At 44.4% G+C, this 15,858-nt stretch overlaps 1 protein-coding gene across 2 annotated transcripts in view; it reads right to left on the reverse strand.

The window, feature by feature from the left end:
- The window catches only part of ADTRP (androgen dependent TFPI regulating protein), a 301,601-nt gene that overhangs the window by 136,902 nt on the left and 148,841 nt on the right, over positions 1 to 15,858 (reverse strand). For both annotated transcript variants that reach the window (XM_085606588.1, XM_085606587.1), the window contains exon 4: positions 11,214 to 11,329. In XM_085606588.1, coding sequence (XP_085462714.1) covers positions 11,214 to 11,329 — 116 coding nt within the window. The remainder of the gene's footprint in view (positions 1 to 11,213; positions 11,330 to 15,858) is intronic.

Below are 15,858 nucleotides of genomic sequence, written 5' to 3' on the forward strand. Positions count from 1 at the left end.
TGCTGCAATCTCTGCACTGGCTCCCTATTCGGAGGCGCATTGAATTCAAGGAACTTACCATGGCATTCAAGACTCTTCATGGCACCGGTCCCCTCTATATGAGGAAGAGGATCGGTTTTCATCGGCCTGCCAGAGCCTTGCGTTCTGCGTCATTGTCCCTCACCACGGTCCCGGCAATTAGGCGCGCGCGGATCGGAGGGCGATCTTTTAAATACCTAGCGCCTCAGGCCTGGAATGCCCTCCCACTGGCTCTAAGAAAGTGCGACAACTTGACGACCTTCAGAAAGAAGCTCAAAACATGGCTGTTCAGCCTATAAGTTTTCCTCCCCGCAGAAGCTTTATGGTCTCGGGTCTGTCAGCGCCGGGACACTCTGCTTGAGTAGCTGAGCGCTTAACAAAACCCATGATAACATAACATAACATAACATAGGTACCTCCAGTAAGCGCCACAGAGCTGCGTTGCAGAGAGGTGTAAAAAGTGTCACGGCCTGGACCACCTCTCTGCAACGCAGCTCAGTGGCGCTTACTGGAAGCACCTGGTGGGCTAGTTAGCCCCCAGGGGCCCTCAGGATTGAAGGGGAATTATTTCCCCACCTTAAAACGCGCCATAGGGCGTGTTTGCACACGTCACCTCAGGCCCCGTCCCCTCCCTTCCCCACTGTGTAAACACGCCCTGTGGCTGTTTTTTAAGTTGGGAGATTAAGTCCCCTTGAATCCTGAGGGTCCCTAGGGGCAAAATAGCCCACTAGGTACGTCCAGTAAGCGCCATTGCAGAGAGGTGTAAAAAGGGGCACGGCCTGCACCACCTCTCTGCAACGCAGAGCAGTGGCGCTTACTGGAAGCACCTGGTGGGCTAGTTGCCCCCAGGGTCCCTCAGGATTGAAAGGGAATTATTTCACCAACTTAAAACGCGCCACAGGGCGTGTTTGCACACGTCACCTCAGGCCCCGTCCCCTCCCTTCACCACTGTGTAAACGCGCACTGTGGACGTCCTAAATTGAGAGATTAAGTCCCCTTGAATCCTAAGGGTCCCTACGGCCAAACTAGCCCACTAGGTACCTCCAGTTAGCGCCACAGAGCTGCGTTGCATAGAGGTGTAAAAAGGGGCGTGGCCTCTGAACACCTGTCTGCAACACAGCTCCCTGGCGCATACTGGAGATACCTGTTGGGCTAGTTCGCCCTCAGGGACCCTCAGTATTGAAGGGGAATTAATTCCCCAACTTACAACTGGCCAGGGGGCGTGTTTGCAGAGTGCTGCAAGGAGGGGGCGTGACCTCCGGCGCGATTCCGGTCTTTTATTTATTTTATTTTTTTAAGGAGAAGGGCTGTGTGGCCCCCCTTCTTTTTCTAATTTATTGGCCCTGGGAACCCCATCCCCCAGGGCCTGCACCCTAATTTTTTTTGATTAAAAAATTAATTTGGCCCTCCCAAGGCCTTAATCGGCCCCGGGGACCCCAACCCCCAGGTCATGGCTTTTTTAAAAAAAATACTTTAGGAGGGGCCCCCCTCTTCAGGCCACTTATGGCTCCGGAGACCCCATCCCCCGGGGCCGGCCTTTGTTTTTAATTATTTAAAAAATATATATATTTATAGAATCACCTAGGACATGCTGGACAAACCGTATGTACCTATCACCATGACGATTTGCGTGATATTCATTAAAAGGCGACTATGCATACAATGAATCCACGTGGAATGTATTTACACTGCTAGTGAAGCTCTGGCGTGTCTGACGTGCTACCGTGCCTAATCCCGGCGCCCCCGCCGGTGGGTACTCTCCAAGTAGACACCCTTGTCGTTATTTATACAAACATGGGTAGCTATTGACAGGCACATTTAATACACATGCACACCAAGCCATTCAAAGGGGATTCGACAAAAATTAGACCAAACTGTGCAAGAATACCCCCTCACGGTTAATAAAACACACATCCACCGGATGTGTAATACTTTTTATTTTACTCCCTGGAAAGGAGACGAACCTCACTTGAGAGTCACAGCGTGTTCCTGGCTGAGCCCAATGGTGTGTTACACCCACCAGTGCCCGCCGAGTGCCACACACCTCTGTGTTGTATTCTACCAGCTAGTTCGTATGCTATGACACTCTCTAGCCCATGTGCACTGTAACACCACCCCGTGAATATGTCATGCCACACTTGCCTTCGCACGGGTTATATTGCCCCATCTAACATGCCTTCCTCGATGTCTATGTTATAACGTACAGCGCTATGCCATACACATTACAATCTGGGATCCATATCTTTGTCACAGTGCATATGCAACGTTACACTCCCCAGCACATATTTTATATTACAACTTTAGAGACTAGTTAGGTTACACAACACTGCCCTGTGCATATTACACTACAAGGCGCATAGCACGCGCTAGTGCCTGTGCTATCTCGCGCTCTCCAATGAATCTGTCATTGCGCACAATATATTGCATATTATATTTCACACCCCGGTTCATCTTATATCACACTTTTTGGTGCATAGTTTATACCATATACTATATCTGCGTCCACCTACCCTTTTCACGGACATTACATTTTGAGATGGGGGGTGGGGGGTCAGGGGGTGTTTGTGCCAAGTGAGCCCGGAGTCACAGTCACAAACGTCCTCTTTCGTCCTGAATAAAAGTGATTATGCTGCATACTTGTTCATATTTTAAGTAGTTCGCACCGACACACATTTTATAAACAATAAAGTTCCTAATACCCACCTTCTCTGAACAGTTAGCTTGCTGCCCCATCCACCTCCTCCCTATCCTATGTTGTCTGAATCCATGGACTAGCCTCCTCCCTCCTGCCATGCATGGTCTGATGTGCTGCCACTGCCCTCCATTTAGCATGATGTACCAGTCCACTCCTCCTGCCCTCCATTGCCCAATTCTATGGCCCATCATAGACCTCCTGCTTAGCCTCTGTGCTTAGCTTGCTGCCCCTATTCTCCTTCCCCCTGCCCTCCGATGTCTTTGTGCATGCCCCTGCTCCATCCTTTTTGCCCACCATGTTCCATGGACCTGCCACTCCTATCTAATCTGAGTGTTCTGTTGAGCTGCCACTCCCCTCCCACCTGCCTAGCATTGTCAGATGACTGTAACCTGTCCCTGCCACCTCCACCCTGCCTGTCCACATGCCATGCCCCTATCCCCTTCCTCCTGTCCTCCATGGTCCATTTTACTGCCACACCCTTCTGCCCTCCCTGGTCTGTTGTGCTGCAACTGCTCCTCCTGCCTGCCCCGCGCGGTCTGTTGTGAGGCCCCTTCCCCCGAACTCTCTTGTCTGTGCCCAGGTCCTGACCCTCCCTTCTATCCTCCATGGTCCTTTGTGCATGCCCCTGCAGCCGCCTTCTTGCCCATCATAGCCATTGTGCTGCCACTAACCCTCCCGCTTGCCATGCATGGTCTTCTGTGCTGCCATGGCCCCTCCCACCTTCCCTGTGTGGTCAGCTAGCTGCCCCTGACCCTCTCCCACCTTCCCTCCATGGTCTGTGTGTATGCCATCATAGTCTCATTGTTGCTCTCCATGGTGTGTCTTGTTTCTAGTGCCCATCCTGCCTGACCTCCATGGTCATCTTGCTGCTCCTACCCTGCCCCCAGCCCTCTGTTTCCATGTGCAGACCCCTATTCCCTCCCTCCTGGCTTGTCTGTTCCATTGTAATGCCCCTGATCCGTCCCTCCTGCCCTTTATAGTCTGTTATGCTGCAGCTTTCTCTCCTGTCTGTCCATTATGGTCAGCTAGCTACCATTGCCTCTTTCCCCTCTGTTCTCTGTTGTCCATGTGCATGGTCCTGTCCCCTCCCTATTGCTTTCTATGGATTGTTGTGCTGCACTCCCGTCCCGCATGCCCTGTGTGGTGTATTTTGCTGCTGCAAACCCTGATGCCTGCCCTGTAGGGTCAGTTTGGTGCACCTCTCCATGTCCCTCCTGTCCTCTGTTATCCGAGTCCATGTCCCTACCCCAATTCCTCCTGCCTACCATGATCCAATGTACCATACTTGCGAACATTTTGAACTTGGTAAGAGGGAGATTTTGAAAAAAAACTGGGGTATTGATTTTCCCCTTTGAGTTACATTGAAAAAGAGGAGATTGTAGGCAGAAGACAGATCAAATAAAGCCCATTTGAGCTTAAAAACATTGGACGTTTCCTGGCTGAAACGGGTATGTTGGCAGGTTGTACTACCAATGCCTCTTTCTTCTGCCCACAATGGTCTGTTATATTACCACAGCCTCTCTTGCCAGTCCTGTATTGTTGGTTTGTTGCCCCTGCCCCCCTTTCCACTGCCCTCCATAGTCTGCTGTGCTGCCACTGCCCTTCCTGCCTGTCCAGTGTGGTCAAATTGTTGCCTCTGCACTCTCCTACCTGCCTTCAATTTTCAGAGTCCGTGCCCCTGGCCTCTGCCTCTCAACAGTATCCCAATGAACAACTAGATTGCTAACATTCTGTATTTATTACAAAAGTGTGGAACGCCTGACGTCATCTTGATGTTATGTTATTTGAATTTATTGAGCGCACAGCTACTCGGAAGTGTCCCGGCGCTAACAACAGAAAGGCGGCCAAACTACAGATATCCATCAAAACAGCAATGTCTTCAGGGATTTTCGAAACAAGAACGGATCACAGATAGCCCTCAGAGACAAGGGAAGAGAGTTCCAAGCAAGGCAGGCTCTGCGGGCAAACAAATTGCCTCCCAATCGAACACGCTTAAATTTGGAGGTCTCCATAAGCAGCAGTGAGGATGACCTCAACTGTCTCCTAGGAATATAAAAGGAGAATCTGTCCTGCAGATACTTGGGGCCCAGACCATAAAGGGCCTGTTGAACAATGGTCAGCATTTTGAATTTAAGGCGAGATTCCACGGGAAGCCAATGAAGTGCCCGAAGTTGAGCCCGAGCACTTTGCCAGGGGGACAGACCGCCCAGAAGTCTGGCTGCCGACTTTTGGACCACCTGCAGTTTCCTTACAAGGTAGCCCGGGCATCCTACCAGGAGGGCATTAGCGTAATCTAGGCGGGAGAGAAGCAGAGCACGCACCACCGTCTCTCTGTCCCTAACTGGGAGCAAGGGTAAAAACTTCTTGAGACTCCTGAGAAGCCCAAAGCAAGTGCCCGCAAGTTTTTTTATGTGCGAGGCAAAGTTCAGGTTTTCGTCGAACCAAACACCAAGATTTTTAACGGCTCCATTGATCGCCGGGGGACAAGGAAAGCCCGAAGGCCAGAGTCTTGTTCTAAACTCAGAGGAAAAAGAGCCGAACAACAGGACTTCCGACTTAGTCTTGTTGCATTTCAGCTGTGCATTGGCCAGCCACTGAAAGACAGAGGACAGACACTGATGAGGTCTAACCACCGAGTCGTCTGCCTTATTCCAAGTAAACAGCAGTTGGGTATCATCCGCATAGGCCATCACTTTAGCCCCCAGAGACTCCGCCAGAAAGACGAGCGGAATCATATAGATGTTAAAAAGCAGAGGGCTAATTGACGACCCCTGCGGTACCCCTGTGGTAACCCTCAAAGGGACCGAGGCACACGGGGGAAGCCAAACCTGCTGCATCCTACCCTCCAAAAAAGAGCTGATCCAAAGCAGAGCTTTCCCAGATACTCCGATGTCAGAAAGGCGGTCAAGGAGCATGGCGTGAGGCACCGTGTCGAACGCTGCCGAGAGATCAAGCAGAATTAATACTGCTTTCCCGCCGGCGTTCAGACACTCTCGAATGGACTCCGAAACCTCCAACAGAGCGGATTCGGTACTGTAGGAGGCACGGAATCCAGACTGCGCCGGATGGAGTACACCAGCCACCTCGACAAAATTAGTCAGTTGGAACGTGACCGTCTTCTCGCAAACTTTGGCCAAACTAGGCAAAAGCGAGATAGGTCGATAATTTTCTGGGAGCAAAGGATCAAGGGATGGCTTTTTAAGAAGTGGCAAAATTAAAGCATGTTTCCATGCCCTAGGCACAAGTGCTTCCCTTAGTGATTGGTTGACCAAGAAATTGACCTCAGTGTTGACGGTATCTGCCACATCCGAGAGTAATCTGGCAGCGCACGGATCATTCGGCGAGCCAGACTTGAGGGCTTTAAGCATTCTGAGGGAGCTGGACAAATCAATCGGACACAACTCTGAGAAGCTGGTGATTGGGAAAGCCCTAGGCAGGGAGGAGACCTGCTCAGGACTAGCCGACTTCATTGAAGGCCGAAATGTCTCCTGAATGCTAATAATTTTGTCCTTGAAGAAAGATGCCAGAGTGTTACACCAGGTAACCGAGACAGGGGCCACAGCTACCTGAGCACTAGGAGCTAGGAAACTCTGCACTATAGAAAAGATCTCTTTGGCGTTGTTATTAGCCCGTTCAATACGGGCAGCATAGTACAGGCCCTTGGCCTCCCTAATCGCTCTATAATAGAGTTTTTGTTTAGATCTGAGAAGCACTTTATCAAGGTGATGGTATCCACCAGAACGCCAAGACCTCTCTGCCACTTTGCAGGTGTGCTTAAGACTCCTCAGCGAGGGAGTAAACCATGGCTTAGAGGGAGAGTAATCAAAACTGTAATACCCAGAGCATTTCCTTTAGAAATTACATATATGAGAGGGCCTTATTTAGATCAAACTTATTGTTAGTGCTCTAAAAAACTAAAATGAGGACATATTTTCTGAGTTTTCAAATAGCGACAAAGAACTTTTAAATTATTTGTAATCTTTATGTTTTTTTTATCCAGTTGATCACTTGATTAAATGTTGCATCTAGGGGAGAGGATGTGGTGTTACTTCCAGAGCTGCAGACTTTGCAACTGGGGAACCAGGTTGGAGTTTCTGCTTCAGCTCAACATTCTGTGATTCTGGTCAAATCACTTAATCTCCCCATGCCTACAACCAAAATGAATTTGATCTTGTGTGATGTAACCAATGCTCATGTTAAGCACCCCAATACCTGACAAGTCTGCACTATATAAAACTGCAAATACACAAAAAATAAGTGTTTTGCACACTTCTGTCTTAGGGCTACATGTGGGCTACATCTGGGTGATATTTGGGCTACATTTGGGCTCTTTTGTCTCTGGTGGCCATCTTGGGAGATTTATTTGTTATGAAGTTTCCTAATTTCCTCATTTACTGCAGTCTCCTCAGTAGGAAATACTTTCAGTTTTTTATTTTGGTTCCATCAAGAGGGCATTCAGATGTGTCACACATTTTCCATAAATTCTGAATGTTAGCACTCTAGTTGCTCATTAGATCACTGTAGTAAAGCTACTGCTCACCAGTGAAGTCTGCTGCTGGTATTCAAAGTGCATGTTTCAGTCTGCATGTCAGAATTTTTTTATGAAATAGAAGAGGATTTGAGAAGTCAAAATGTGCCCTAATTTTTCTTTCTGCAGCACTAATCATAATTTCAATGGCAAAATGAACCCCCTCATTTTGTTCCTTTGTAAATTAATTGTTTTAAGTGTTACCACTTTATTCCAATCAAGATGGCTTCAGGTGTGCCATACTTTTGTCATAAGTAAGACTGTTAGCGCTCTAGTTGTTCGTTAGAACACTCTGGGACATTCTGTCATTGGGCTATACTTGGGCTACATCTGGGTGATATTTGGGCTACATTTGGGCTCTTTTGTCTCTGGTGGCCATCTTGGGAGATTTATTTGTTATGATGTTTCCTAATTTCCTCATTTACTGCAGTCTTCTCAGTAGGAAAAACTTTCAGTTTTTTACTTTGGTTCCATCAAGAAGGCATTCAGATGTGTCACACATTTGCCATAAATTCAGAATGTTAGCACTCTAGTTGCTTATTAGATCACTGTAGTAAAGCTACTGCTCACCAGGGAAGTTTGCTGCTGGTATTCAAAGTGCATGTTTTAGTCTGCATGTCAGACTTTTTTTATGAAATAGAAGAGGATTTGAGAAGTCAAAATGGGCCCTAATTTTTCTTTCTGCAGCACTAATCATAATTTCTATGGCAAAATGAACCCCCTCATTTTGTTCCTTTGTAAGTTAAATGTTTTAAGTGTTACCACTTTATTCCAATCAAGATGGCTTCAGGTGTGCCATACTTTTGTCATAAGTAAGACTGTTAGCGCTCTAGTTGTTCGTTAGAACACTCTGGGACATTCTGTCATTGGGCTATACTTTGGCTACATCTTGGTGTTATTTGGGCTACATTTGGGCTCTTTTGTCTCTGGTGGCCATTTTGGGAGACTTATTTGTTATGAAGTTTCCTAATTTCCTCATTTACTACAGTCTCCTCAGTAGGAAATACTTTCAGTTTTTTACTTTGGTTCCATCAAGAAGGCATTCAGATGTGTCACACATTTGCCATAAATTCAGAATGTTAGCACTCTAGTTGCTTATTAGATCACTGTAGTAAAGCTACCGCTCACCAGGGAAGTCTGCTGCTGGTATTGAAAGTGCATGTTTCAGTCTGCATGTCAGAATTTTTTAATGAAATAGAAAAGGATTTGAGAAGTCACTCAAAATGTGCCCTAATTTTTCTTTCTGCAGCACTAATCATACTTTCTATGGCAAAGTGAACCCCCTCATTTTGTTCCTTTTTAAATTAAATGTTTTAAGAGTTACCACTTTATTCCATCAAGATGGCTTCATGTGTGCAATACGTTTGTCATAAGTAGGACTGTTAGCGCTCTAGTTGTTCTTTAGAACACTCTGGGAAGCTGCAGTAGAACACAAAGGAATCAACTGACAGTTTCTGCCCTTGTTGGATGTACATGTTTTACTGAGAATGTCAGACTTCATTCTCACATGACTGAGAAAGATAATGTGAATTTACAGAAAATATGCTCTCAGTTTAGCTTATAGATCACTTTCCAAACCTCTGTGGGAAAAGCATGAGAAAATAGTTTTCTCTCAAACATGATTCATGATATCACAGCAGAAGGCTTTTTCACATGGTAAAATCACCTTAGAACACACCACAATTCCTAAAATGAGTATAGTACCATCAACACATGATTTATAATGTAACTAAAGTCTGAAAACCTTCTATTAACTGCAATGCTTTTTAATGAGGTGCTATCATGTATATTGGTCCCAAGATGGCTGCCAACACCTCTTGGATGAAGTACTGACAGCCAATCAGATCTCACAATGAGATGTGTGGTTAGGCTCCGCCCAGCTATATCGAATTTTTTAACTCTAATTTTCTCCGGAACTACTGAACGGATTTACAGCATTTAAGCAAAAGGCACGAGTCTGAACTGAGGACTACCTCTTTGCCAAATTTGGTGTAATTCCGTTCAGCAGTTCGGGCTGTAGCTGCGTCAACACGTCCTATGGGAAAATGCATGGGGAAAATGCGTTTTGGGACCCCCCTTTTTTCTCGGCCCCCGCTTGACGAATCACCGTGAAATTTTGAGGATAGGAGCGGACCGGAGCTGGCCAAAAATGTTGAAAATTTCGCGAAGATTCATCAATCGGCGCCAACGTTATTCCAAATAGAATGTTGCGGATTTCCTTTGGAAAATAGGTCCTAACTATAACTACCTACTGGCGACTGCCAGTAGTAATATATATATATATATACACACATATATATAATATATATATACATATATATACACACATATATACACACACACATACACAAGCACACACACACATATATAAATATATCTATATCCTACTGGTGGTCACAAGCAAGTAGTTATAGATAGGAGCATGTTTCCATAGGAAAAGTGTTTTTTGATTTGACAATCTCTTTGGCGCCGTTAGACAAATCTTCATGAAATTTTCAAAACTAATATAACCCTCACTTTAGTTGCTGTCTTGAAAGTTTTGGGGTGATCCATCCAGTGGAGGGCGAGAAAAATGAGGGGTCCCAAAACCCGTTTTCCCCATGTCAATTCTCATAGGGATTTTGAACACGACTACAGTCCAAACTGCTAGACGGAATTACAAACAATTTGGCAGAAAACTAGCTCTTGGTCAAGAAAGCATGCTATTTGTGATTTGGTGTAAATGCGTTGAGTGTTTTAGTGATATTAACCAAAATCCAAATTTTTTATATCTCCGGGTGCAGACCCTCCCCGGATTCAGCTGCTGTAAATCTGCAGGTCCACACGTCAAAGCTGGACTCTGATTGGCTGGACGCACGTTCACAGAAAAGTTGCATCCCCCATTTTATATTTCGGAAAACAGTCCCCGAGGCTGAAATGTTGCTTGCACAGGAATTGTAGGGGGCAGATGAGAGCTTCCCTGACACCCTGGATATGGATATGTTAAAAATGAGGGACAAGCATATGTACTGGGGTTGGAAATAATCGAAAACCTTTTTTGGTCACTTGTGAAATCCGCAAGCCATTGAGGGGCTCAGTGCAGCCCCCCCAGTAAATTCGCAAACCTGGCCGTGAACTTACACAGGGGCCACACTGTGCGTCACGGAGCATTTGTGGATTCACAGAAAAGTCCAACCAAATTGAGCTTCTTTGCAGGAAGCATGGAATGGGTTAAAGAAATACTGACCATTTAGAAGTGGTATAACAGGAAAGAAAAATGAAAGGAATGTTGTGATTTGTTAAGTAGAGCTATGTAAGTGCACATGGTGAGGGTTAGCCATTTTACCTGCTTTACTACTGAGAGAGGAGGTGGTTTGCAGAAGTTCTGACTGGAGATTTGAAATGAAAACAGATGTTACCAGACATAGAAATAAAACTAAGAGAACAGCAAAGAGCTTTTACAAGTCTGTTAATTAGGTTGTAGTGTATAAAAGTATATTTAGATAAAACGTTATGAGTGTATGCAAGCTGAAAGAAAATGTGTACCTTCTAGAGACTTTACTAGAACGGAAAATAGAAGGGAGCTTAGATGAGAAATTTTGCATGATGCTATATACACTTTTGAAACACAAAAACTGGCTCAAGGTTCCTTGGATCGGGTAATATTTCCTGATTTCAACACACTTGTCGAGAAAATTGGTGTGCCAACAGAGCTCATTACATTTACTAAAATCTTCTTACATACTTTAATAACTGACTGCCATCAAAACCATTTTGCTCTGAGTAAAGCAATACAATATTCTGTTTTGTAAATAAGCTTGTGTAACTACTAAGATGAATGGATGTGCTGAACCTATCTGGGTCTGTGCACTATACAAGTGCCTTTAAGCAAACCTATCCTAACATGAGAGAATTTACTAAATGACACAATACTGTTGGTGGTGTTCAAAGTCAATTTAAAATGGCAGCCGCTAGGAGCCATGTTGTTCTTACCAACAGAGATAACCAAAGGAAAAGAATCCCAAGAGACCTAGCCCGCTCTTCTTTGGTGGATAGTGGTGAGGGGTAGCAAAAGTCTCCAACAAGGTTAATGGAAATATAGCTGTGTGCTGAAAAGAAACAATACACAATATCACACATTGGTCATCATATTTCATTTTGGTATGTACAGTATTATTTTTGCACAGTATACAAACAGAGGTACATGTTATAAACATCCAAAGTCCACACATGGGAACAGTAACTTTGCCATTCCTCAGAGGTACACCAATAGGTGTCCATGTAATTAAAATGTATTTCAAACACATTGCTAATAAGCATTAGCTAATATGCATTGGCTAATAAGCATCAGCACATTTTCTATCCACTCACTACACGGTGAAAACAAAGTACCAGTGCATAAGCTATTCAACTGATTTAATAATTTGTCATTAGTATAGTAAAAGCAATTTCAGGACACACAAGATATACCTTTTGTATGATTCATCATCCATTCAAACCTGTGAGGATGGAAAGAGGGTAAGCTAATATCGGTTCTCTCATTCTTTTAGAAATTGATATGTTGGTTACACAAGTAGGCTACTTTGATTAAATAACCTTTCTTTTGACTCTGTTGAAAACATTGAAAGGTGAGGTAATGAAGGTGTTCTACACATTTTGCTGTGTGATTGTTCTTATTATTAGGGCAGTAACTTGCTGTTCCCAGCATATCAAGTGTGCTTCATATGGCTTCAATTAAATGGTGTTGCAAAGGAAAACATGCAATTTGTGTTGTAGATAAGTGTTCAACCCGCTGGTCTTTTTTTCTCATTAATTTGGTACTTTCTTATATTGAAGATATGACTATCATATCCTTCTGAAAAAAACATGTTATGCCCTGCTGAAAGCACCGTATATTGTTCCATGCTGAAACATGTCAACCCCTTGTGTCAAAGTCTGTTAGACACTTCTTCACTGCTTTTAGTTTGTGATGGAGACTGAATATAGTAATATATTAATTAGAAACCGCACTCACCACACAATTTTAGTTGAAGGGTTTTGGAACACAAGAGCCTAAGTGGTCTTAACATCTACACACAGAATATTGAAGAGGAACAACTCAGGGTCCTAAACATAAGGCGGCAACATCATCACTGTTTTGATTCTGTGGTCATTGAATGTAAAAGCAAGTGAGAGGGCTAGAAATATGTAAATCCCTGGAGTTACTGTTTGTAACTGTGTGCAAGGAGAAATGAGACCAAATATGACATGGGCAGGGATGTGATCAGGATTATGGTCAGCAATTCTCACGTGGGCTTGTGAGGTGAATGAAGACAGGTATATGTCTAAAGGAAGCGAATAATGTGGTTGGGACAAGTTGACAGTATTAATGTGGTTTAATAGATTCACTTTTCTGTAAGTATAGTAGCACACACATACATGTATCTGAGTCCAACAATGTTTCTTATGTTTACAAATGTGGCTCAAGTACCTCAATGATAAAAGATACAAAGAATGCTTCAAAATTTGAGCAATGTGCTGTTTTTCTTGTGAAACTAAAACAAGCTCTACACCATGAGCTATATAGAGCAGGGTCTCCTTAAGTGTAGGTAATCCTGCAGCAGGGTTTACAGGGAGCCGTGGTATGGATCATTAAGTTAAAATGGCAAATGTCAGGTTGGCTGTCTGGATCAAAGCCTCCATCACTAGTCCTCTGCCAATTTTATGCTGCATCATTGCATGTGACCATCAAACCGCTCTGCCTTCCCTACTACAGAGCATCATTTAAAATGAGGTTTTACAAAATCGACATGTGCGTGAAAATTGCAAAACACCGGCACATTCACCTAGATAAACAAATGCCTAGCTCACAGGGGAGTGTGTTCCGAGATGGATATAATCCGAGGTTTGAAACTGGGCTGCACGTGCGACCTGTCCAGGCTGTGGGGATGTTGGGATCAGTACATTGCCTGCTGTAATGACATGAAGGTCATGAGATTTAATCTCTGTAAGAAGAAATCAGCATTTAATCCTTCAGAGGTCCATAATTTGAGTGCAATTAAATTGGGTAATAGAGGCACATGTTATTTACAGTGCTGAGAAACTAGAATATTTTAAACATAATGTTTATTTACCCAAATATAGTCTATTAACCCAACACATACACAAAATTCCAAATAATGAAACACACTTAAATGGTTAAAGAGTACTCTTTTACAAAACAATTAAACGGCTTAAGGTATTCACCACATCTAGAAAATTCATATTTACAAATAAATTCATAGCAGCTAATCAAGTTAAAGTACAATATTTTAAGAACAATGGTTTTACATTCTTTGGACGCCCATTTAAAAACATTGGACTATCCATAGGTAAATGAGAGCATGTAGACTTGCAATAAAAAGCACATGTACAGTTACCATCTTAAACTTTAATCCTTGCTTGTATGCCTAGAAGAGAGGACTGTGGGTTAATACCCAACTATAATTTAATGTATCTCTTCTCAAATGACGGTCAAACATGCAGTCTATATGTGAGAATAATTCTTCATTCCCAAAAGAGATTAAAATAAACTAGATTGAGGATTTCTTTTGTTGATACACTTTGTCCTTTCCTGGTGGAAATCTGTAAAACAAACCATCTCAATGCCTGTTTCGAGGAGAACAGATCCAAACGCTCACTATTACCAAGTGTGATATACATTTCTTTATATAAATTTAGCTGAGTTACTCCAACCCTGCCTATTTTTTTCCACTTGCTTGTGCCTCTTTCCAGCACAGCCTGGGCATTTTTTAGTGATCCCTGCAGGAAACAAAATAAAGAAATCTTATCAAATGCACACCAGGGGCCGTATTAGAGAACGTGCCCCAGGGGCGCAATGGACATGTGATCCCGCTTTGCATGCCCCCAGGGCACGTTGGTGTTACAGAAGGGGCCCCAGAAGCTTGTACAGCACCTTCTAAATACTGAAAGCACTGGTGTATATGTAGTGCCAGCGTTTTCTCAAGAGGGCATTTCCCCATTTGCATGGAGGCAGCCCCCATGCAAATGAGGGAATCTCTTTGCCTCTGTGCCCGTGTCCTATTATAGATGCAAGCAAAGAGGCAATAAAAAGCTGTTTAACGGTGCACTGTTAGTGCGCCCCTGAAGGCAGCCCTCTGGAGAGCGACAAGGGAGTCCTATGGACCCCCAAAACATCCCCTTGCAGGCAGGTTCAGTCACCTGCACTGCACCTGCCTGCAAGGGAATCTCAAATCCCTTGTTAAAGTGCAGGTGCACTGCCACCTGCACAGAGAAACACGGAACAGCTATTACACCTCCGCTCCATACTTCTCTTGAATGTGCTGCCCTGGGGGCTGCACGAGTTTTCTACATAACAGAGGGCACTTTTCCTGTTTGAACCCAGTACACCTGTTTAAAGTGGCGCACACAGGAAAAGTGCACCCTATCTGTAATAGAGCCCCAGCTCTGCCTCACCATGACGTTAAATTTGACTCACTTGTAATTGCCTGAACTATCACATTAGATGGGAGTCGAAGAGCTCTTAAGCTCTGACTCTCAAAACCACCCAGCCTACTTTTGTATCTCATATTACTAGCTCAGTAATGTTAACGGCTAAAAAGGGTATTTTTTATTTGAAAGCAGTCAAGAGGGGGCATAGAGTAGCTACTACCTTAGAAACTGCAGCAGTGTGGAATTATTATTATTACAGCTGAAATTAGTAAAATGGCCCAGACGTGGGTCCCGTGCTCACTACGCCACTGGAGTCAAGCTATCCTGGATGAAGAGGGGCGAAACCCCGAAACCGGTCCTAGGATGCTTGATTCCGGTCCAGGAAAGACATGGCTTGGCTGTTCGGGCTGGACTCCTCCCATTGGGCACAGGGTCAAGACTGATTTGCATATGGCCATGTCTGAACTGGGGTGGCGTGGTGCGCAAAATAACGATGGATTAAACCCAGGTCTGTGACTGGGGGTCAATGTTTTGCCAATGTGCAACATTCCGTCCATCATCTTGTGTGTTTTGCGGTTCGCCCTATGTGGGAAGGGTATGCCCAGATGTGGGTCCCGTGCTCACTACGCCACTGGAGTCAAGCTATCCTGGCTGAATAGGGCTGAAACCCCAAAACCGGTCCTAGGATGCTTGATTCCGGTCCAGGGAAGACATGGCTTGGCAATTCGGACTGGACTGTTCCCATGAGGCACAGGGTCAAGACTGATTTGCATATGGCCATGTCTGAACTGGGGTGGCGTGGTGAGCAAAATAATGATGGATTAAACCCAGATCTGTGACTGGGGTTGAATGTTTTGCCAATGTGCAACATTCCGTCCATCATCTTGTGTGTTTTGGTTTTGGTTTTTTGTTATTATTATTATTATAGCTGAAATTAATAAAATGGCATTTACAGTTTTATTTTTAGCTTTGTCATATTAGGTCACTTGAAAACCAGTCTAGATTGACTTAGCTGTCTACAAATAAGAAGACAGAATATGATGGTGCCTAGAAAGACGAATCAAGAACCCCTACAGATACTTACCAAATTCCCCTGCAGCATGGCAATATAACGACTATAAACACAGCTAATGCCTTCCACAACTATTAGAACACTGTTATCCCTCCTCGGTTTGGGCACTTGGGCATGGAGGAAGATCTTTCTCCT

Source organism: Triturus cristatus, chromosome 5_2 (genome assembly GCF_964204655.1).
Source record: "Triturus cristatus chromosome 5_2, aTriCri1.1, whole genome shotgun sequence".
NCBI lineage: Eukaryota > Metazoa > Chordata > Amphibia > Caudata > Salamandridae > Triturus > Triturus cristatus.